Here is a 25,629-nt window from a genome sequence, read left to right as displayed (position 1 = left end):
GTCTCAGGATGATAGGCGCAGTGGCGATGTCTCTCAGATCTTTGGAATTTAAAGCTCTGAGTGGCACTTCAGTAGTTGCTACATGGTATCATAAAAAAAACCATTTCTATTTATTCTAGAGTCTCTATAACGCAAAATTCTCACTATAACAATCACTCCAGTAGCCCAAAATATCTAATTTATTAAAAAAAAGTCTTTCAAATATTAACGTAGCGCATATTAGTCTGAACACCGCTTAACAATAAGAATGAAATTACAATTCGTTTATCGAAAAAGCTGACAGACCCACCTATATGCTTTTTTTAAACTTGGACCCTTTTTCCACATGCATGTTTTTGTGGACTTTATTTCTCAGTGTCTCAGATGTTCTACAAAAAGAATGTAGAAACACATGAGATGTAAATTGTAGTACCATTAACCTAAATGCCATTAGTATACAATGTTGACTGTGCGCCGAGCCAAATAAATTATTAGTAGGTGTGTGGGTACATTAATGGTATATTGGTTGACGGATAATTTGATTATGTTGGCAGTAGTGTGTATTTTTCTGAACTTAACAGTTTGTATCGCAGGTTAGGTAAGATTTTATATAATTTATTAGTATGATAGATTGGCTCTGGGCATTTTGGAGGGAAAAGTGTCGTTTTTATTTTGACTTTCAATTATTTTGTGTAAATCTAGTTTAAAGTGCAATAGGATAGTGCTATTGTGCCTTAATTGAAGATTAAAACGCGAAATTATACGAATCTCGAACTAAAATACCCGTATCGGCCCGTTCTAAGGAATCCCGAGTCAATCCAAGCACGCTGCCTGAAATTGCCTATCCTCTTTGTGACGGCCATATTTACAGAAACATAATTAACGTAAGACATGGCTCAAAGGACTTTTCCACAACAACAACTGCTACGACAATAATAATTATCCTGAAATCTCAAGAAGCAAGAAAATATTTATTTGGAAGAATTATCAAAAATTTGCAACTCAGTGGAAATTGCATATGGCCAAAGGCTGGACGCCACAGTGCCAAACTATAAGAAAAAAAATTAGTATGATAAAGATTTAAGAATTCCACGGTAGTAACTTTTTTTTATTATACTAAGTGACGAGACGAATTCAACGAAAAAAGTCGTGCGTCCTTAAGAGTTGCAGTTGCCACTCAGAGCTTTAAATCCATCGAGTATATAACCAGAAATAGAGACAAAATAAGGTCCATACATTACTGGTAACTCATCAGTGATACATCACTTATAAATATCAACTCTCGTTTGCACTGAAATATGGAAAGTTGCTCCAACAACTGACCTGTACGTCTCCGTATATTCCAAAAATATTCTGTATTAATTGTAATAAACAATATCTCTAACAATGGCGTGCTGTACTATTCGGTGGTGTGGAAAAAACAGCAAAACATTTAATTACAAAACAAGTGGAATCACATTTCATCGGTAATGAAATATTAAATATGTAATTTTGCAATTTTCGTCCATTATAGCAAAGCTCAAGTTAAACTGGTCGTTTTGAAGTGAAACAATTTGACGACACCCGTCAATTGTTTCGAATTCGGGCTGGCCAATCGGAGCGCAGTTGTCATCGTAATGATGGCAGTATAGTTTTCAAACAAATTAAATGACATTTCGTCTCTATTTCTGGTTATATTCTCGATGTTTATATCACAAAGATCTGAGGGGCACTACGACTTCGCCCGTCACCCGGACACATAAGTTGGCAAGTCCCATGCACCTGTAATTTTTCTCCAGCACCCTTATCCTTCAAAACCGAAACGCAGTAATTCTCTCTCATTAGCGGCAGAAATAGATAAGGTAAGTATTTCCCTTGACTAACTCTTTGACAAGGAACTCTACTGTTACTAAATCAATTTATCACATATAAATATGGATCATGTCATTACTAAATCAATTTTAATAAAACAATCAAACAAAAAGAAAACGTAGTTTTATAGAAATAGTAATTGAAGTAGTACTATTTTACAACCTGTCTGAATAAAGACAAATACTCTGTAGATAAAAATAATATCAATTTGTCCCAATTAATACAGATCATCTAAGTAAATAAGATATAAAGACTTAAGATACATTTAATAACCTTAATAAAGATGGAAACAGGAAATTCCTTACATAATCTCTAACACTTAGTATCCAATAGCACCAAAATGGCGAACAAAATTGTTTACATCATTTCGACTGCGGTTATACGTTACCGACGCTTTTCCCTCCCACTATCAATCGACGGCCTTCCATTATTCTTTCACTTTTGCGACCTCTCTAAGGTTTTTACGAAGAAGCAATACCATTTTGAATACTTTTTCTACATTACTTCACTGTAGATATGAGTAAAATTAGTGTATTAATCGATGTATAAGTAATACAGAACAAAATAACAATGGAAAACAGCCGATAAAATTGTATGTTTTGTAAACCAGGTGAAAAAGTATCGAGTATGATAGTACGATTTCACACATCATACGCAACGCAACGGTATTGTATTGTGAAAACTAGCGCCATCTATATTCCATATGTGGAATTTCTTCGTGAACCAGCTGTTTCGTAGTAATCGAATGAACCATTATTGTAGTTAGTAGAGAAGTGTATCGGTAGACGGCGCTTTATTTAAATTCAATTTGTATTGATTAATACCACACTTGATACGAATTCTAAAGTTACTACGACATCTAGATGGAAGTCTATGAATTACTATGAAATGTTCTTCGTACAAACTTGTAACAGATTCATGTTTCAGGTTCCGTTAGCAAAACCATAGATGTCGTTATAGATGTAATGTAGTTTATTAATTTTAATAAATACAAAATAAAATAAAATGCTTCTTTATTTAGGTATACACCCATTAATAAAATTAACATTATTAATTACATTACGTTACATTACATTACATAACCAATTAAATTGAATTTTATTTACCGAATATTATAATTATTAATGAAGTAAATAATTGAGAATTACATTAAATTGAATTGAATTCACATTAGAGATGATAGTATAACAAAAATTAATTTATTTAAATTTTAATAATGGAGTGGTCACTTACAAAGTAGCACGCATCGCATACTGTTCTTATAATTATATTGGCCGAATGGCTCACTCTCACAAGAAAAGACCAATATCTCTTCCATATTATGGTATTATATATAAAAAATCGTCTACTCTATTCACGGCAAACATGTCAGACGCACTACACCGCCAGGGCAGCCGCAGCATATCGCGAAATGCATTATTGTACTGAACTCTGAGTCTATCAAAAGCTCGCTTAGTGTAATAGTACCACAACTGACTAGTGTAGAACGCCTGACAGTAAGCCCTCAACAGAGTTATTTTTACTTGAACGGAGCAATGAGCGAATCGACGCGCCAACATGTTACTCTTCATGGCTATAGTCCGCCTCTGTCGCTCCAAATCTTCATCGTTTCTCAATTTTGCGGTAAGTATATGCCCTAGGTATTTAAAGCTCGATACATTACTTAGTACGGTGCCATTCAATGCGACAGGCGGAATGTTGTCCGGTCCTTTGCCATACTTAAATACCATTAGTACAGTCTATTTAACATTATAGTTGAGGCCATGCGATGTGGCATATCGTTCACAGATCGAAACCAGTGTCTGTAGTCCAGTGATAGAGGGGCTCAGCAGAGCCATGTCGTCTGCATAGCTCAGGTTATTCGCGCAAACGCCGGCTACATGACACCCGACAGCAGCTCTGCTGAGCTCCTCCACCAGGTCATTGACGTACAGATTCAACAGAACTGGCGAGGTCAGTCCACCTTGTCTAACCCCACAGTTCAGTCTATGTATATGGGTCAGAATTTGAGTCTTCCCACCTAACGCTATTAACTTGATTTCCGTACCAGTACCTCAACAGACAGGCTATTTATATTGGTAAGGTCGCTTTTGACACTTTTTCCCACAATAAATCGTAGTTAATTGTATCAAAAGCGCGGCTCAAATCTAGGAAGCACGCGTATACTGATGTTTTTCTTTTAACATAATGTTTTACGGTATTTTAAGGCAAAATATTGCCATGTCTGTCGACAGGCCTGGACGGAACCCAAACTGGGTATCATTTAATGCTCAGAAAGTACAGGGTTAAGCAACCTTTCTAAAATTTTTGAAAAAATTGTAGCCAGGGAAATAGGTCGGTAGTTACATGGATCACTAAGATCACCCTGTTCTGTTTTTAACTATTGGCACCACGCATGTCCTCATACATTCAGACGGCAAATAACCATGAATCAAACATAAATTAAATAACAATGCCATTTTCTGATGCAACATCGGACCTCCGTGTAACATGTTCTATACTCAAATCGTCGTGACCCGGTGATTTCCCTCGTTTCATTTTACTAACACAATTCCAGATCATATCTGGCGTAACAAATAGTCTCAATTCAGTCAGCGTGTCACCACGGTCCTGAGCTTTATCGTTCAAGCGAGATGGCAATGTGGTTTGGAGCGAGTCCTCTACTTTGAATTGCTTTACAAACATATTTGCTATATCTTTTTCATTTGTAAGTTTGTTTGTTAATAAGGGCATGCTATGTGCGTAGATTACCTTCGATTAAGCACCTAATGCACCATTATTTTACTATGGCAATTGGAACTTGCCAATGCAGTAGAAGCCTACAATATTTACATTTTATATTTACAGCTCTAACAATACCTACCCAATTTTTGATAGGATTGTTATCCTGGTAGATATTATAGGGATAAACTGATACAATCTGTCATCATTAATTTCATTACGGTAAAAAAATGCATTAAATTAAGGCACATAGACATGAGCGCCGATTATCTTACCTTAGTGAAAGTATTGTAGTACAGAAATGTCGAAACGATATGGTGCATGTCAACTGCAAACAGTTATTGGTATTCTCACGATAGACATAATTGGACCCTAGATCTTAGGCAGTAGAGATCGAGATGTAGTACGAGGCAGTAAATTTTGACATAGGTGGTTTTCATCGAATGGGTTGCTGCTGAATATCACAAAATCCAACATAATGGTTTTCTCGGGTCGAGGTCTCACAGTTCCTCTGTGTGTAGCAAGCAATCCGATGCCGATATGCAATGAGAGTGGGTTCCTTGGCTTCACTCTGGACGCGAATCTTAACTGGAAGTGCCATGTTGACAGACTGTGTGATAGACTGAGTGGTGCAGTATTTGCATTGCGAAAAATGATATTGCTCATTTCTGATTCTGCATAAAGACAGGTCTAATTTGCACATTTCCGCTTGCTGATGTCATACGGTTCACTCATATGGGGTAACTCCACGGATGCCAATAGAGTCATGCTGAAAGGGTTGTAACCCTAACTAGCCGTGAAGATGTTCACGGCAATGAAATAGGAAACTTCCGGTCCACAAAATTTATTAAAAAATTGTAAAGAAAGGAGTAAGACCCAAAAGTGCCGAGAAACTGAATTACAGAAATAAAAACAGAAATAGATACATGAAGACTGTAGACTTATAAAATGTTAAACATGATTAGCTTATTAACGCTCCGACTCTTGTCGCGGTCGAGCTGGGAGTGACCGTGGTACGAAAACAAAATGAGAATGAGAAAGAGAAGGAAGATGGAACAATTCAAATTTAAATACATGTAAAATAAAAAATGATAGGATACAAGCGGAGAGAGGCGATACAAAGAGCTGAGATGACGGTGAAAGGAGGTCACACCGTCACAATGCTAATGCAAAAACATGCCGTACACGTATTGGTTGGGGTAAAACACAGACATTCCTGCAGAAATCTCTTTGTAGCGCAACGCATAATGACGCACTACTCACTCTACATATACGAAATTATAATGTACGTTAGAAGTAATCTTTCTTCATTTGGTACTATATTTCTGGCATCCCACTTCGCCGTACCAGTCATTTGGGAACAGTCTGCCAACGCATGGCACTTGCAGAGAAAAATCCGCGTGTCATCGGACCTACTTACTATGAGCGTTTACCCGCTACTCTCAAGCTTGAACCGTCTGACGAAACATTTAGGCGCCGGCTGAAAGACCTTTTCTTGAAAAATCCCTTATACTCTTAAATGAGTTTATGGACTTAAAATTGTAACGAATTGAGTATTTTCTATTTTTATTCTAATTTTTGCCACATTAACATACTCTTCTATAATTGTAATCAACTTATGACGATCCTTGACGGAGAATGATATTTGATACGTAATTTAATGACAACAATATTATATAATGAATTGTTAATTTTCTATTTATTGCGTATTTTTCTTATAATTTTCATTTTTGTCTGAAGATCTCAATGTAATTTCTTATACTTTGACATGTAGTGCAATTTATACTGTAATATTTGTAAGTCAATGCTGTAATGTTATATTTGAGAAATAAATGAATCTAAATCGTACGTTACATGCAGAAGTAAAATTTTTCGTTCTTTTCGAGACAGATTAAGACGTCTAATTGTGTACTGCCAGATCTTAAATTGCAATTTTTTTCAATAGTTTAATTTTCTGATATTTTTTCACGAAAAATCGTTATATCTTCACAGTAGCCAATTTGAAACTCCGTGACATAAATTTAATTATGAAATCTTTTGACATAGATCTGATTTTACACAATGACGCGTTTACTTACAGGATGGAAAAAAAAATCCATAGTCTAGGCGCGTTTAGTTACATTCTGCTAATCACTGAAAACAGTCTTTTTTATGATACCAGATGACAGGACGAACAAGTCGTGCGCCTGGTGTTCGCCTGTACGTAAAAGTTGCAGTGCCACTCAGAGCTTTAAATCGCAAAGATCCGAGGGACACTGCCACTGCGCCTGCCACCATGAAGTCCCATGTGCCTGTAATTTTACCAAGATCCTGACCCTTTAAAACTAAAATACACTAATGCTCACATTACTGCTTGGCGGCAGAAATTGTTAAGGTAGGTCATGATGTACGTGCAAAAAACGCTTTGTAGATTATGTTTTGAATACATTGACTTACAATTATATGGACGTCGGGTCCGCGCTAAAAAGTGTCCGCACTTGTAAGGCGCTAAAATCGTATACAGAGCGCGACACTCCGCTTTAGTCTTCATTTGTTCTACTGACAGCGCGATACTGCGATGACATTACAATTTAAATTTCGAATAGGTTGACTTGGGACATTTTTTTCGTGGTTTTTGTATTAGACCCGTCGTCCATTTATTTGTAAGTCAATGTTTGAATATGACGTTTACTATATTGATAAGGTTTCTATTTCTGGTAAGTACATCTCTATTATAAAGTACAGTAGAAATTTTAGTGCAAATTTTATGCAGACATTGACAATGTGATAATATTTCTAAATCTCAGCGCACGAGAATCGGCTCCCAGAGTTTTTACTGCGGCTAATGCCAATAAAACACCAATATTTAAATTTCTATTTATTGATTCAATTTGAACTTGAACTCACAATAAAATGCAGCACAGTAAACACAAAAATCATCAAACCATTTATTATGTTATTAGACTTATTATAAATTACGTGAATATAGTGATCGGGAAAGGGTACAGAAACCAGGGTATTGCTACAAACATCGATTGTCATAAAAGACTAACAAGTTTATAGATCGAACCGACGAGATGGAGCCTGATTTTGAGCAAAAAGTTTAAAAAAATAAATGGTCGGCTTGTTATAAGTCATAGTAAAAATACACAGCGGTTACTTGATGCAGGATTAAACTTACGTTACACAGTTACAGTGATTATCTTACGTAAATGCCGTACGAAAGCCACGGGCGGGCGCCTACATACGCCTCTTTTATTGGGATTGACCCTCGCTAGAAACTGCGTAAGTAGAAAGTTGGTGACAATGTTACTATCCATGAATATCGTTACTTATCACGCAACTGTTTCACCTTATTTGATTTTAAATTCGGAACTTAATCGTGTATAACAACATATTTTATTTACCTCGAGTTTTCGGACGTGTTCCAACGTCCATGATCTCGAAAGGAATGGACAGTCCCTTCAACACGTCCGTTGCAACACGACCGAGTCCCTTCGAGACCTTGGACGTTGCAACAAGTCCGAGTCCCTTCGAGGTCATGGACGTTGTAACAAGCCCGAGTTCCTTCGAGACCATGGACGTTGTAACACGCCCGAGTCAATTCGAGACTGTAGACGTTGCAACACGTCCGAAACGTCGAGGCAAATATAATATGTTTTTATACTCGATTAAGTCCCGAATCATCATCAAATGATGTGTGAAAATTTTGTGAAAGTTAAATCTGTTTCACCTTCTACCAAATTGCTAGTGAAATCCAATTTCCACCTGCTTAGGCATCTAAACAAAAGAGACGCAATAAAGAGCGCCGTGACGCATCTGATATGACTTCCTTTACGTAGCAACGCCACTACGCCCGTAAACAAATAGAATAAGTGTATATAAATTAGCTTATGTAACAAATAAGCTTAAGTATATAATACTGAGGCAGAATTGCATCTTAACTACGGCGTAACATTAAGGTGGTACGTGGGATTAGACACGAGCGTAAGCCCTTAATTTACGGACGAATGCGATATATAATAATATTTTGCTTTATATCTATGTATCTGACGCTAAAACATCTATATAATGTATTACTTTTTGTACATCTACTTATATAATAACCGTACATACACTCACTAAGCTTACCTTCTCGTCGCCTTTACCGCGTACCCAAGGTGTGTGCACAACCGTTGGCCCGAAGTTACAGGATGCCTCAAGTTTTGACTAGATAAATAAAACGTTATTTCGCAAAATTATTTTTATAGACGTATCTCCTAAAACGATCCGATTATTGTGTGGTGTGAGAATACGAACTTACGTATTAATTACTTGCACGAGAAGTTATGCTATTAAATGAAGTTATCTATTTGATGAATAAGCCTCATCGCACCTCACTCATCAGGCAGGGCCTGGTTTAAGGTCTACACCTATAAAATATTTTTTATCAAAAGTGTTAAAATTTAGATAACACACGTTGAGTACACGGCGCTCTTTCACATGGGGAACCAAGAGTATTGTCCCGCGGGCGAACGGATTGATAGAATTTCTAAAAGAGTGAAAGAGACAGATCACTTTGTTTGCTATCAGGGACATAACATACGATCATAATTAAGGATAAATAAATAATTTTAGATTAATAAACAGGAGATACAGGAATAGATAGCACTTTATAGACTAGAAGAGTATGCACTAGTGGATTGTAAGCGTTCACCCGCGCCGGCTATGCCGCCCGTCCCTTCGCTAATTCACATTAATTATTAAAATATATTTCCGCATTTTATTACATAAAATTCACGTTATGTTCTACCTACAATAGAAAAGTAAAGGAAAGCTGGTTTTAGAGTAAGTATTATAGGTTCAAATTTGTACGCGGAGCCTATATACACAGCGCACGATGGACGTATATTCCACTGCCCAAAGGGATAATGTTTAATGGACCACCGCGAAGGAAATACAACTAAATGATACAAGTACTTAAAAACTGAGATCATCATTGAAATGTCTTAAGAAGAAAATGCCTCGAAGTTATTAGACTAATGGTGGTGTCCATTCGACATTATCGCTAGAGCTGCGGCATCGAAAACTTAATTAAAACTCGACTACAAGATGACACTTATGATTTCTAAGACACTAGACAAAAACTTATGCCTAACCTTAAACAAATAATAATAAATGTTTGGTGCAAAATAATAACAAAAAAAGAAAACCGTATCACCTATAAATCTTAGACAATGTATTGTTTGACTGAATGCGAAACAATCGCGAACAAAGTAATATCATATTCACTAATCACACAAGCTTTTGAAAATAAATAATTGTAAATGACGTAGAACGCTTCCTCCCACCGGCCCTGTGCTGTAATCCACAAGATAGATACGACTACAGAGTCACACACATTCATATCATAAAGAATTATCAGAGGACAATAGATACATTTAAGGTGTGGGGTACAAAAACACCCTGTTTACTACGGGGCATCATCTAACACACATCACATAGAGTTCGAAAAATGTCCCTTTCTTCATGAATACGTTGTATATCCCTTAAAACACGATTTCTGAAATTTGAAACATTTCGAATGACGTGAAAAATATAAGATATTGGATACCCTAAGTGGTGCGACTCTTACCCCCAGTCTGCAATATAATAATAATATCGACACCATTTTAAGGATCCTTACGTATCGTTCAACGCCATCTACTTGTAAAAGTTATGCGAGTTGCCACTATATATCAACAGATGTCGTTAAGGTTGAGTGTCAGTTTGACTTGGTTCATGTTTATGGATTCTTATACTAACAGATATCATGTTTCACAGAAAACGGATATTCATAAAGAAAGGAAATGGATAAACATCACATTAATCCGTTATTCTAACCATCGATTACTGTTCACAGAGGTTGGAGGGGTGGGCAGGGGTGGTGGGAGAGGGGAGGGATTTACTCCTTGACCTCGAAGTACTTGTAGGTCGGGTTCTCGTAGCCGTTGATCTGCATGTTGGCCACGTGTCGCTCTTCAGGAGTGGGGGCCACGGCGCCGGTTTGCTCCACCTAGAAAACAGCGACCAATTTGTTCGTCATATAATCTCAGTACAGAAAACCGACCTCAAAACTTCGTGGAATTACATCTAATTGTCAAGTTTTATTGAAATCGGTTACCGGAAAGTGCGCTAAACCGGATTCATCACCTAGTTTGCCACCCTTAGAGGTGGAATATTTTCTTCGAATGTTTTTTACTTCAAATATTTAAATGGGACCAATACTGAGGTACCCCTTTTCCAACAAAAAAGAATCATCAAAATCGGTACACAAAAGGAGTTATCACGTTACATACATACAAAAAAAATACTGTCCAATTGAGAACCTCCTCCTTTTTTGAAGTCGGTTAAAAATTATATAATCTAACCAAAGTAAATGAATATTACATTTGTCTGACGTGTCGTGTCGCGTCAGAACGGCATCGGTGACACACTAATATAAATGTATGAAACCGGTATCGGTTTCATACATTCACGTGACGACACGACACGTCAGACAAGTGTAAATCCGGCCTTATTTGAAAAGGTGGTAGCGACCTGCACGAAGCCCTGCGCGGCGGGGGCGCGGTCGCGGCGGCGCGCCACGGCGAGCGCGACGCAGGCGGCGGCAGCCAGCGCGGCGCCGCCGACGCACAGCGCGGGGTACAGTGCGCCCGCGCCGCCGCTCGGGCTCGACGCCGACCGCAGGGTGTACACCTTGAAAAAGTGCTAACCTTGAGGTTGTACATTTGACTATTTCAAATTGTTACGAATAATATATATAATACGATATACGCTTCGCTTTCTTTAGATGAGATTTATAAAATGTTAATTAATCATTGTGATTCAAACTCGATTCTGGAACACGAAATGATAAGCCTTGAAAAATGAACTATAAACGGTGCGTACCGGATAAAGTGAAAGTATAGCATATACGTAAATTGCCTAAATTTAGCCTGTGTAACAAAGATGGTTACAAATGGAAGCCGGGAATGAAATGGAAGATTTTGATCATCGCAAACGTTGAGGGGGTTCCGTTACTGTAACCCAAACTGTAGAACTTCCGAAAGAATGACAACTTAGCAAAGCCTGAATCGTGTGGGTCTATACCCCTTCTCCGTCCGAAAAAAATACTGTAAAATAAGTAACGAAAAGATAATATCAATTATGAAGCTTCATTTCAATTTGGTCGAGTTACGAGTTTTATCCACGTCTAGATAAGGTAGAGTTGAAAAGATTTTCTAGAAAGACCAAGCTTCACTAAATAAATTGGCTATTGAAAAAATTTAACATGTATACATACAGGCTGCGTGTGTTGGATTTCGTGCTTCATAACAAGCGCGGGTTGCGCCGGAGCCAGTTCTTCGCGGACCAGGTGCGCCTTAAGGACCTCGCTCTCGGCCTGCAGAAATAGCAACTCGTCGTTTATGACAAACATTTTTGGCCTCTACCCCTTAAACTAGTCAGTTGGTACGTGGTACATTTTTGAAAAGGAGGAAAGTCAAAAATCACTGCGAAAAATATCTCGGGTTGCTCCCGAGTTACGCTGACACTAAATGACATTATTAAAACCTCGATGCCATAAACCCTACATTGAAACAATAAACCTAATATTGTACTAGCCTCGGTGGATCGGCGGCTAGAGGTCTCTCCCACAAAGCCAGTGTCAGCAGTCTCGCTTTCCGGAGCCTCAGTCACCGTACTTGTTATCACCTCCTATTAAACAACAGTAAATTTTGTATGTACTCGTATGGTATGGACTGAAATTTGCTGCCTACAGTCTTGTTCCTTGAACGTTATAACTTGGACCTTTTCCAGGCGAGAGAATAGGAATTATTTAGATGTCCATGCTCCATTGTCGACGTCATCGTCACTTTCCATCAGGTGAGATGGAGGTTAAATGAGCATTTACATTTTAGATAAAAAAGTCATGGAAAATTTTCCATTTTCAAGTTTTTCGGAAAATTACCCAAGAGCAGTTATAATTCGTGGCAAATTAGCATTGACAACTTGTTCACTAGTTATTTGGTGTTACAATTTTAGGTCATCCTTAATAATTTTCGTATAAAAAAATGGTCCCAGAAATTAAGAGCGAGTAATGAGGAGAATACTCACAGTGGTAGTGGTTTCCATGATATAAGCGCGAGTGGTAGCATCCCGGGCAGAGACGGAGGAAGGCATGGCCGAGGGGGAGGCGGAAGGCGATGAAGGGGGATTGTGGGTGGTCGGGGCGGCGGTGGTCTCGTCATCCAGGACTTCGCTGGCCTCGTCGTCAGATTCTTCGGACTCTTTGAGGTTGTTAGAAGTCTGAAATAAATTATAGTATTGGTTTCAGATATTCTCTTTAGACAGTCGTCTTTTCTGAACATGATTTCTTTCAAATTTTGATGCTAAAATTCTAAGACAAGATGCTAAAAATGCTAAAATGCGATAAAATTTTATCGCATTTTGACACTAATAATAAAAAATAATATGAACCTCCTCTATGTATAAATGAATATGCTTAAAATTGTAACGGTTCGTATTTCCATACCTTAGCCCGTTCATTCTGAATGTCCTGACGCTGGCGAGTGCGCTGATCCCTCTTGGCATTGAGCTGATCCCGAGCAGCCTGTTCCCTCTGAACTTCAGACTCGATGCGGTCCAGCAGCAACTCCTCGGCTTCAGGGGTCATTGACATCAAGGACACTGCCATATCGTCCTTGGATTGCATGGACTGAACACGTATAGAAAAAAAATTGTTATTGCGTGTAGATCTGGCATACACATTACCAGTCTTGATAACCTCTATTCACGTTCAGGTTTAATATAACTATTATATGAAGAATGATCTGTCACATGAACAATAAAACGGATTTAACAAATTTTCGAGAAGGAATCATATTTAAACAAACTACAATTCTGTCATTGGTGTACTACAGCACATTTTCTTGCTATGGTTGACTGCGCATAACTTCCGGTTCGGGTGCGAAAGATGTAAAACGCTTACATCTTTGTTATCTAGTATGCATTAGAAAAAAATACAATGCTTTTGATTACCTGAACGTAGTCCTCGATGGCGGTACCAATGCTAGCATAAAGGTGCGGGCGGCGGCGGAGAGCGGTCAGGGCTCGCTGGAGAGCGCGGTCTGCATCCTGTTCGGAGGCATCCGTGTAAGTACATGACCAGAAACTTATAGAAAATCTAAAAATCATCAATGGTCCGAGGAACACTGATTAAGAATTCACCTGCAATCGGTCGGCAGCACTGGCGCGTTCAGCTGCAGCAGCCTCCCTTCCAGCGGCAGCAGCGCGGCGCCATGCGGCTAGAGCGCCACTGCGTTCAGCAGCAAGGGCGCGGACCAGACGTTGCAGGCATTTCTGGACGCGGTGGGCCTGAAGGGAGACCACGATCAACTATGACTCTATCAAGTAATCAGTTAATTGAATATAACGCAATACGGGAATAGGATCCAATAAGCGAAGCTATCAGTAATGTATTCCAAACTTCCAAACAAACAACTGACTTCGAACAGTGACCTATTGTAAAGCATGAATTGATGAAAGATCTTACATTGGGCGGCGTGTCTCGCAGAGAGCGCGTGTAGCAGGCAAGAGCTGTACGGCGGCGTTGGGCCAAGTGCGCGAGAACACGTTGCTGATGCAGGGCGGCCAGGCGCCGGCGCTCGGCAACGCCTTCTTCCTCCAGAGACTGAAAACAAACGATCATATTATTTTCTGCACAAACTTCAATACTATTTAAACTCCGGTGGTTATAGTTCACTTTTCGTACCCCTGTGTTTAGTGCACTTGAAAGAAAACACGTACTTATAAATACCAAACGATTTGTCCCGATGCGTCCCATTTTTTGGCAAAGAAGATATTTTGGATCGTGATACCTGAATGTTGGCCTGGAACTTAGCAGTCATGCGTTGGCGGAAGGTCTGCGCCGAGGTCGGGTCAGACGACATCATCTGCTGGTAACGGTCTTCCAACTCCGACCACTCCTTCATCACCTTCGTAATCTGCAAACAACCGATATATTTCTTATTTTGTCCTGAATACAGTTATGTACATTCTCTTAAATAGATAACGCAGACCTACTCTTTAAATATAATAATACACATTCGATAGGATGGTATATGGAAATGTAACAACAAAGTTAAACAGTCCACGAAGAGAAGGAGTTTTGATGCATAGGTACCTTTTCGCGGTGGGTCTCCTCGAGGCGCTGCTGTGCGTCCTTGTAGCTCTGATGCTCGGTACGAGGATCAAAATGCGAGAAGTACGGATCGGAAGTTGCAGTCGAAGCCTGAGAAAACATTAATATTTCCTAAATGTAATAGTGTACAACATTGCAACTATAATTTACTCCACCAACACATTAAGAACAAATGCTAGGTATTCCTTAATTAAATGCGAATGGATTTCAGCAGAAAGCACTTCAACAAATACTAATTAGTTTACTTCATCATCTAGCACTACCCATTGATCTTTTTCAATATCTTCTACGCTTACCGTAGTAGTGGTAGTGGAAGTAGTAGTGGTGCTAGAAGTGGTGGTGGAGGGAGCAGCCGAAGACTCCGGTCGCGGCCAGTTGGTGTCATCGCCGTCGGTATAATCATCATCTTCAGTATCGTCATCTCGGGAGAGATCTGCGTCTTCATCCTCATCCATATCTGAAAGAATAACGTGATTATTAGGCACGATTTTTATACTTTTAATGGAGCAGAATTTCTATAAAGAAAAGTTGTTTCAACCCATATTGAAAACAAGACTGCTCTGAAGGAAGTGCTTAGAATGACTTAAGCCCTCCTTTCTGAGCATTTGTGTGTGGTTGTTGTAGATGTATGATGTCGACCACAGCAACCTGTTTATTATTCAGTCATTTACATTCATGTCTAAAAAATATTCACTCTGTTCGTTCGTCTCTGAAACTAAGCATACGTGTATCTTAAGACTTTATTATAAATTTAATGCAATTTGGAAAATAAACCTGTGATTAGGACTAGTACTTTTCACTGAAATTTAGACCCACCAATCTAGTTATGAACATACTTTACGCAATCCTGAACACAATCCAAATATTCGGTCCCAAGTGATAAATGATATTACTACCTTTAGAGTAAAGCATCACACATAAAGAAAGTAAATCAAAAGCCTAACCATCGTCAGCGTCGTCATCGTCATCATCATCGCTCAAGTTGAGGGTATCATCGTCGTCGTCATCGTCCAAAGCATCATCATCGTCGAGCAGGTCGTCATCGCGTTCGTCCATCGCCGCTGAAGCTGCTAGCATCTCTTCTCCGCCAGGGCTGACGGGCACGCCGACGTCCATGGGTTTGTGCATCTTGACGTTCTCTGTAATTTAGAGATATTTTCTATAACCTAAATTGCTACGAGATTTATGGCATAAATAATCTGACTTTACTTCCATTGGACCTTTTCAAAACATACCATAATATTAATACAAAGGAGTTGATATATGGGCATTTTTCCAAAGGCGCAATTTTCCGTGCCTATACATTAAACTCCACTTATTATTATATTGGATCCAATGGAAATAAAGATCCGAAATATTTAAATATGACAACAGTGGCGTGCTTCGAACGCAGAATCCTTTTCCTTTCCTTTTTTTAATTTTTCTCGAAATTGAAACCGTATATCAAAATTAGACTTTAGTTCGCGTATAATAAATTAGATGACAGTACTTATAATCTGAATTTCTCAATAATCTTGGAGAAATGCCTGTATCATTCCTATCTTTCTTCTCTGTTCTTGACCACATTCAGAAATACTCTCCCGACAGATAATTTGAGTCACCGTTAATTTTTTTTTATTGAACAAATCTATAACGCAACATGAAATTGGTACACTAAACGTCATTTCCACAGGTCCTTATTGCAAATTTGAATTTGTAAAACCGGGTAAAACGTTTTCTCTGATCGTAAGAATATTTTTTAATAATTAGTTCTACATTATTTATTAATGACTTATTACAAATAAGGAGTCTCCAAGGACTTCGTACACAACTTACCCTTAAAATGCTTGGGGCAGCAGACAAACTCGACTCCAGAAAACAGGCTGATTCCACAAGGCAGCAGCATCGCGAAGGTACGTAGACGCAAGCCGCGTTGCGCACACGCATGCCCGGCGGTGGCGTTCCACCGCGAGAACTGCCAGCAGCGACTCTGATTGTGGATGTGGTCGAACAGACAGCTCTCCGGGACCAGCAATGCGTCTGATTGGAATGGACCTTCTGAAGCAAATTGGCTTCTTAGTTACTTTTTGACATTGAAGTCACCAAGCCGCGTGTAGTGTGAGCATGTACACAGGGTTATTATTTAATAACTCGAAGCCTTATTAGGGCTTTAGGATGAACAAAAAATATAAAATGTTTTAATAAATTACAAAAATTCACACCAAAGAAATTTCAATTTCTCACACAAACTTGGATCGGCTGCTCTTTATAGGTTTTAAGTCATTGGAAAAATAACCCTGCGTACAATTTACGAAAACACGCGTACACATAGCTGTAGTCTAAACATACTACCCCTACTAATATACCAGCCGTGCATAACAATAAATATAGAAAGCAAAACAATCATGCAACAATAGAAAGCTTACTTATCCTCATTTCATTGTGGTTTTAATTACAAAACGCAATTATTTTAGTTTCATTCAAATCACTGCCCTCATTCGCTGTCAATAAGCGTTGTTTCTGATTTAAAACCAGTTATTGAAGTAGCATGCTGTTAACAATTTGGAAGAATGTATAAAAATAAATGAAAAAGCAATTTTCTTTGCAAACTATTTATTTACAAAATCAAAATAAAAGAAACAAAATAAAATTAAAGGAAACAACCACAACATATGTACGGACAACAACACGTCTGTTTTTATAAACTCAAGATTTAAATTGAACTCTATGCCGCTAATGAATACGGTCCAAAAATCAAATTGCTCAGCGTGCTGTTGACTGTAATATTCGTGATCGTTTCCATTCAACAAAGTCCCAATGACACTTCCATGTCTGAAAGTTACGAACTGAGTAGATTACACGTAAATAGCATCATGCACAATTCTAATAAGGAAATCTATTATGTATCTAAAGCTAAAGGCAGACAGTTAGTTCTGGACCCTGTCTCGGTTGCGATAGAATTGACTTTTGATATTAAGGATTATTGTCCCTTTAGCATAGCACCTGACAAACGCCAACTCATCTCCAAATAGAGTAAGTATTAAAAATTTGTTGATGCGACATGATACACACCTTGACCATTCAACTTGAAATCAAAATCGGCATGATCCGAGTCAACGTCAAAAGACAAATACGAATAATTTTCGAAAGCCATTAAATGTTCTTCAAAAATTATCCAAACCGTAATGCTGAAGTAGGAAACTCCAGTATTAAAATATTCCGCAATATGGAGATGGTACAAGTCGCATATTCCTGCACTTACAGCTTATTGAATTAGTATAATCCATATATATATAACAGTGCCTATAATAGGAAGGCGTAGACTACATGCGAAGCTACCAACACTAAGCCTAAAATCTCCAACAATGTCATTGTCGTTACGATTAGTGGCCTCCCCTTGATACGTACCAAGACAGCGGAAGGGCTTAACCCATCGGGTGACCTTGCACTTGGCAGCATTGTTGGAGCCCAGTTTGCACCAGTTGCTGACCTTCACGTAGTGGGAAGCTTCGACGATGTTGGTGATGTCATGACTTGGGTAAACCTGAAAAGAATAAAACTACTACATGAAATCCGTTTTTTTTTATAAACTTTTCGTACAGGTAAGGGAGTTAGTAGGTTTTTCCTACTGAGCGCGGTGTTTGTGGGCCGTGCTTTAACGCACAAGGAAGTCGATCGAACGTTCGTGGGTTTTTTGGGTTGATTCATGTCATTCTATATTTTCCGACGAAAATCCGACCAGCTAACATTTGACCTCTGTGTGCACGATTAAAGCGGTCTGATTGAAATGTTAGTGTCACATATAGTCTCTCTGGATTTACGCGTATTATCAGTACGTTGTTATTCCTAACCTTCTTGCAATAGTCGAGGATCTCCATCTTGTCCTTGAGGCAGTTATGCGGCTTGGTAGTGAGATCGGGCGTCCAGCGGCCCGCCGCCGACATGTACTGCGGGTGGTAGGTGGCGCCCGACTCGCAAAGGACTGCCACCTGGGGTTCCGCTCCTGTGCTCGTCTGTAAGTAAGAGAAAAACCACTTTAGTACTATTTATGACTTCATTATTTGCGTCATTCTCATGTGTTGCACAGTGAAGAATCACGATACTCTTTTATTGCACGGACTTGAAGTTTTTCCTACCAGCTCAAGTCTATTTATTCTAAGTCATATGGTGACGCTCTTAAAGGTAAAATAATATCAACGTGTCTTTGTTATGGCGTCACAACTAAAAAATAAGTTTAAAATGTTACAAGAAGTCAGGGGATAAGCTGTAGTAAAACACACAGTTATGTACGAGTACATGTGGTTGTACTTCGAACAAGTCTGATTCCTCCAACACTACACACTATTGTGTATGCTATCATGAGAGTCCTTTTCGTTCCTCAACCAAAATTTTAACAACAAAAACTATTCTTGACCTGCAATGACACCTAGCGGCGCAATGGATAATCACAAATTTAAAATGTCAATAAAATGACTTTTAATGCCAGTGCTTCACTACTTAATATATATGCATTAGCTGTATGTTGCGTGATTTCCGGCGGCATATGTGACAGCTACGAAGTCTAATCGCGTGTTCCGAGCGGAAGCAAAACGCGCAATTCTTTTTCGCTGTTATTGCATGGGCACCAAGCTTTTTCTGGTCGGTTCCAGTCAAATCCGTTGCCGTTAATAAGTGTGGTGATTCCCTTACGCGTGAAGGTGTTTGATATTGTATTCATGATACCAAGTGAAGGGAAGAACTAGTCATGCGCCTGATGATAAGCGACACGTCTTTCCATACCAGTTGCTATGCCACTCAGGGCTTTAAGATCTGAGGGGCATTAATACACCCTGAGAATGCAATTTACCCAGCACCCTTATTACTGTTTGGCGGCAGAAATAGGTAAGGCGGCAGTACTTCCCTGGACAAACTGTTTCACAAGGGGCTCTACTGCTACTACAACTATAGTCTGACGGCATTGCGTTTGAACGATCCATCGCTTTGGTTGGCTGAAGTCATATAGCTTCGAAAGCGAGCGATTTTCACCATTTCATTAACGGTTACTTTGAAATAATTCAAAACCTTAAACCTTTCAAAGTGAAAAAAAACAACTATATATTTTTTTAATACTTGGGGTACAAAATACAAGGAAAAATATTCATCAACATCAGCCGGAAGACGTCCACTACTGAACACAGGCTTCCCCCAAAGATATCCAGACCAGCCAATCGGACGCGACGTGCATCCATCGTTTACCCGCCGCCCTTACCAGGTCATCCGTCCATCTACTAGGGGGCCGTTCCACTGAACGCCTTCCGGTTCGTGGTCTCCATTCAAGAACTTTTCTGGCCCAACGGCCATCAGTTCTACGAGCTATGTGCCCTGCCCACTGCCACTTCAACTTGCTAATTCTTCGAGCTATGTCGGTGACTTTCGTTCTTCCACGGATCTCCTCATTTCTGATTCGATCACGTAGAGAAATGCCGAAAAAAGGAAAAATATTACTGGCAGCCCGATCACTCAGTACGGCAGCGGGCGCAGGCGGCGTCGGCGAGAATCTACCCTCGTTTGCTTCATTTTTATTAAAGTCATATACACTACTATACATTATATACACTACTCTAACAACGTCACTTTTTAAAGTCTCGTTTACACTAACCACTGACGTAGTACCTAACACTGTTTTCCAGCCGGGGGTACCGAAAATCCACTATCGATTGAAATTCGAATGACGACCAATCTCGTGGTTTTCTATTTAAAATATTCTTTCAATTATGGTAATTGGCATTAAAAGGTCACAACTCAATTATTTTCCAACATCTGGGGGGTTGCTCGATCATTCATGCTAGAAAGCATTGCACGAGAAGTCGTCTAGACTAAAGGCAGGGAGTCTAGATAGATTTCAGATTACGAAAATGCAACAAAAAGAGCTTTGTCTGGGACTGGTTCTAGTGCAAACTCATTGTGTTAGGTACACTCGGTCACAGTATTAGTTATATAAACTTTATGCAAATTTTCAATAAAGAATTTTGACACATCGTGTCCATACTATCTTGGCTGTAATTATATATTACTTGCACCGTTATTAACGCGTTGCAGTAATTGTCATGATGAGTTTAGTTCTAGGTTCTAGGAGTTAATCTTGTACTCAATATATACCTGTTACTCTACTCCAGGTAATTGTCTAGAACACGTAGTCGTGTTATATTTTGAGTAAAGTTTTTAATAGAAGTGGAGCTTGATAGAGTTCGTCCATGGAAGTACTGCCATTATTGCATTACGGTTTTGAAGGGTAAAAATGCTGGTGACATTACAGGCATATGGGACTTGTAAATTTATGTCTCAGGGTGCTAAGTAGGAGTCCCTTCAGATCTTTGCGGTTTAAAGCGTTGAGTGGCACTGCAACTGTTATGTACAGGCGTGTCGCTTACCACCAGGCGCACGGCTTATTCCCGTCACTTGATATCATAAAAAAAACTTTCCGCTGCTTACTTTCCTCAAATATCCCCCTTCGCCATTGACACTAACACTTTGCGTTGGAATAACATTAATATTCACTGAATTTCCAACGAATATACATGGGAAAACTTATTTACTGGTGGAAATGGAAAAGTTATCCAATTTCAATAAAAATTGGTTCGGTCCAGTCGAAGCGAAAAAGTTTTATTTTGTTCCGCGTTTCAATGCTCAATTTAGGTCGCTCGTTAAATGAACTGATGTTGTTTCAGCTTTTAAATGTTTATCCATTGTTTTATTAATTAACAAATAAATAAGGAAGTGTAACGGTGACTGGTGTATCGACAGTATTATCGAATCCAGTTAAAGTTCTTTTTGGCCGCTCTTGTCAGTTTATGCAATATACGGGACCAGAATGACAGCTACAGTGACCGAGGTAACGATACTAAAAGAACGACATCAGCCATCAAATATAGTCTGGGTAGCCGTTCTCGTAAATGATAGATGTCGATTTGTTTTTACTATATATTAACGAGACGAATTTTTCAAATTCAAATTCTAATTATTTATTGCATTCCTGTTACTACATAGTTGTAATATGTTGTTACATAGGGTAAGATTATATGCCTCAGTTTTTGAAAGGTCCTCGTAATTTAAAAATCATTAGTTTACCATGAATAATTCATATGGATATAACTAGTTTAATTTTTTATATTACATTAAGACTTGATTTTATTGATCTAGCATTTACTTATTTTGAAGAAATATTTTGCAAGCCTATTTTTTTGAGGATAGATGCCTACCTGTATGGATAGACGCTATACGAAGAAAATACTAAGAAGGATAAATTAGTAAAATTCATAATAAAATGTTTTATTTGTAATCTTTAATATATTGTATAAACATATTACATCTTTAATAATAAACATATACGTATTTAAAGAACTACTTACTTCACTTCCTGTTTTTGTAGCTATCAAAACATTCAATACAAAAATATTCTTTTCCTAACTTTATTGTCTTGTCCTTTGCCCCTAACCTATACCGTGAAAAATCGAGGCGACTATCCTATTCAATATGGATAGATGCCCTTTTATTATTTAAAGCTATATACAATAGAGCGATTATTGACACCAAGGTTAGTTAATGACCCAGTGTATAGTTAAAAAAATAATAAAACGGAATTTATTATAACTTACAAAGTTATGCGACAGTAAATACTTGCGACTTGAAATTTAGAACCGTTTGTCGTATTCGTCGCGGAAATAAACGCATGCACAAGCTAAACGCGTCTATTCCACACGAAGCCCTGCAGGAACTTTGATGAGTAGTGTCTATACTCCTTATTTAAACTAATTATTTTTTGTTGCGATTTGGGGAAGTTAGGTATTGAAAACGAAACACCTATCCCACTGCGGCATCTGGGATAGATGGTTTTACCTTAGGTCTTAAGTTAGATATTACAGATCAAACATGAACCCTGTAAGGGCATAGCAATGTCAATCCTAAACTCTAAATAAATCTAAATTTGTACTACAATTTTTACATTATTTCTTAATTTGATATTCGATAAAATAAACAATTAAACAAAACACAAATTATTACTAATCGTCAACAGTGGCAAGCTCATTTCAGTTCTATTTTTAAGGCAGTTTATCGTCAAGTTATTTAGAATTTTATGTCATTTAATTTTTCATCAATTTCAAAATTTATTATTATACATAGATACACATTAGTAATAGTACCATTGTGTTACAACAATTTTAATTACATGATAACAATTCGTTAGATGTTAATAACAATTTCTTATCCATTTCATTGGAAGGTCCAATGCGTGGTAATAATGTTGGCCAGGAGATTTGCACTCTGTTCAGATCAAGTTAAAGTAACGCTCTTTAAGTCGTACTGTCAGACACTATATACGTGTAGTTTGTGGGTTAACTGTACCAAGCAATCGTACAATGCCATCCGCGTTCAATATAACCATGTATTTAGAATTATTCCTGCGCCTGGTGGTAAGACTTGCCTATACATATATCTTTGAGTGGCAAAGATTTGTGGGGCACTGCCGTTGCGCCTGTCACCTTTAGACGTAAGTTTACAAGTCCCATGTGGCTGTGATTTCACTAGTACCCTTAGAGCGGTTACACACAGCGCTTTTAGCAGCGATGCAAACGCGCGTTTCTTGTGATAGAGTTCGTCCAGGGAAGTACTGCCACCTTACCTATTTTCGTGTTCCGGTGTTGAAGGGTAAGGGTGCTGGTGAAATTACAGGGACTTGTCGACTTATGTCTTAAGGTGACAGGGGCAGTGGGAGTGCCCCTCAAATCTCTGCAATTTAAAGCTCTGAGTGGCACTGTGACTGTTATGGACAGGCGTGTAGCTTACCGTCAGGCGCACGCACTTGTTCGTCCCGTCACTTGATATATATATATATATAAAGATTTATTAGCGATTGCATCGATGCAATTGCGCGCGTTTGTAAAGGTAGACGATTAGCGACTACATTTGCTTTACTTTTGCATAGCTGCTTAAAGTCAAAGTCAAAGTCAAAGATTATTTATTCCATAGGTAAAATAAATTTACACTTGAAAACGTCACATTTAAGCTACTGCTCGTTCACTACGCTGGCCTCCCTGAGAAGAACGAGCAAGAAACTCTAGGGATTGCTCTTTTCAAATAAACTTAAATGCTATGGAATACACTTTGAATCAAATTTGTGTGGATTCTGGAGCCATGTCGTCTTTCCATACATCTTTATCTAACACGTAGTCTTCAATTTTGTAATATGATTTTTCGATCAAAATATTTTTAATGTAGTTTTTAAAATTGCCGTGTGTGACCGCTCTTACTCTTCCAAACTGGCACGTGGTAATATAAGCATTACTGCTTATCGGTAGTAATACTTATAGTGGCAATACCTCACTTGATGAACCTTTTCACAAAGAGTTAATAATTATTTCTATTTTTTTCTTCCGTAGCTCATTTAGCAGGCCATTTATTATTAATCACTGATGGCCTTGACTACGCTATTCGAGCTCAAGGCTTTTAACCCGTATAATAATTTAAGTACCGGGTTTGACGACGACCAGGTGGGCAAGAACTTCGACTCAGAATGCTACTTATCACTTTCATCAGTGTGTGCTGGAAGGTAGTATAGGACTTCCTTATAAATAAACTTCTTTAAAAAAAATCAATCAGAGTAATCACTATTTGTGGGAAAATCTTATCGCGATTTAGTATTACGTAAAATTACTCAATGTCATCTGTCGTGTTTTGAAGTAACTACAAAATGTTCGTAGTTGGTTCTATAGGTTGTATCGTGTTAAATAGGTTTGTTACAGATTTTTCATCTTAATAATAAACTTCAGCACTAATGGACGAAGATAGAGTATGTCTATTTGTAATGTTGCTAATTTTGAAAAGGTCAAAGGCGGTCCGACGAAGTTGCCATTATATTACAAATAATTGACGAATAGTGAACGCCTACGATTGCTTTCTCCTTTTGTTTGTTTATAGAAAAATAAGTTATATAACACTTGTCAGTAACATAATTATCTTTTTTTTTATAAAAAAAACGGACCTCAAAAGTTTGTGGAATTACATCTATGTGCCAAGTTTTATTGAAATTGATTAATGGAAAGTGGGTGAAATCCAACAAACGGATTCATCCTTTCCCACTCTTACAGGTGAAATATGTTCTTCAAATCTGAATGAAGGACCACTACTGAGGTAACCCCTTTCGAACAAAAAAAGAATCATCAAAATCGATTCACAAATGTCGGACTCATCGCGTAACATACACCCAAAAAAACCGACCTCAAAAGTACGTGGAATTACGTCTATTTGCTAAGTTTCATTGAAATATCCCCTAGTTCGCTACTATACAGGACTTGATACTGGAGATAATAAAAATAGGTGCTCACTACGACACTACTCAAAGTATATCGAGAGAAAAACGCCTTGCATTGGAGAAATAGCAAAATCAACTAAATAATTGCTAAAAGTAATTGCTCCTAAATTAAAGTTAGGCGCTATTTATAAAAATGAATCTTCATGCGTGAGCAGCCACCCTTTGAGGTAGATGATTTTCTTGATTTTCTTTTTTGAAGTCTGTTAAATATAAGCATAGTTTCACTGTACCCGATAAAAATATAAACATAATAAAGGGAAATTATCTATTTACTAACTTGTTGCACCAAGTAACCCGAGACATAAGTTGACAAGTCCCATATGCCTGTAATTTCAGGAGCACCGTTACGCTTCAAACCTGGAATGCACTAATGCTCACTTTACAGGTTGGCGGCAGAAATAGATAAAGTGGCAGTACCTAGACGAACTCATTTACAAGAAGCTTTACAGCTACTGAAGCTTCGTACTTGGCATTGTCTTGTGATTTAGTCGAATATTTCTTATTTGACAGTAATTGTTTCGGACAGATGTCGGATGGAGGATGGGAGTAGACCCCGCAGCGCTTGTTACCA

The 25,629-nt window shown here is 38.3% G+C and overlaps 1 protein-coding gene across 5 annotated transcripts in view; it reads right to left on the bottom strand.

Moving 5' to 3' along the window:
- Positions 1–7,446: 7,446 nt before the first annotated feature.
- The window catches only part of LOC113225588 (amyloid-beta-like protein), a 43,606-nt gene continuing 25,423 nt past the window's right edge, over positions 7,447–25,629 (bottom strand). The window contains exons 2-18 of one of the 5 annotated variants that reach the window (XM_026457922.1): positions 18,562–18,723; positions 18,119–18,254; positions 16,547–16,768; positions 15,676–15,870; positions 15,028–15,188; positions 14,714–14,821; positions 14,409–14,534; positions 14,084–14,221; positions 13,759–13,905; positions 13,570–13,665; positions 13,064–13,246; positions 12,646–12,837; positions 12,154–12,246; positions 11,834–11,932; positions 11,232–11,259; positions 11,089–11,176; positions 7,447–10,564 (exon numbers count right to left, since the gene is read on the bottom strand). In XM_026457922.1, coding sequence (XP_026313707.1) covers positions 10,399–10,564; positions 11,089–11,176; positions 11,232–11,259; positions 11,834–11,932; positions 12,154–12,246; positions 12,646–12,837; positions 13,064–13,246; positions 13,570–13,665; positions 13,759–13,905; positions 14,084–14,221; positions 14,409–14,534; positions 14,714–14,821; positions 15,028–15,188; positions 15,676–15,870; positions 16,547–16,768; positions 18,119–18,254; positions 18,562–18,723 — 2,340 coding nt within the window. In that variant the 3' untranslated portion in view covers positions 7,447–10,398. Of the gene's footprint in view, positions 10,565–11,088; positions 11,260–11,833; positions 11,933–12,153; positions 12,247–12,645; positions 12,838–13,063; positions 13,247–13,569; positions 13,666–13,758; positions 13,906–14,083; positions 14,222–14,408; positions 14,535–14,713; positions 14,822–15,027; positions 15,189–15,675; positions 15,871–16,546; positions 16,769–18,118; positions 18,255–18,561; positions 18,724–25,629 lie in introns of all 5 variants that reach the window. The other 4 variants (XM_026457921.1, XM_026457924.1, XM_026457923.1 and 1 more) reach the window with 4 other exon arrangements.

Source organism: Hyposmocoma kahamanoa, unplaced genomic scaffold, assembly GCF_003589595.1.
Source record: "Hyposmocoma kahamanoa isolate Upper Pololo Valley unplaced genomic scaffold, ASM358959v1 168, whole genome shotgun sequence".
Classification (NCBI taxonomy): Eukaryota; Metazoa; Arthropoda; class Insecta; order Lepidoptera; family Cosmopterigidae; genus Hyposmocoma; species Hyposmocoma kahamanoa.
The sequence above is the reverse complement of the archived record's forward strand: the minus strand, read 5'-3'. Positions and strand labels throughout refer to the sequence as shown.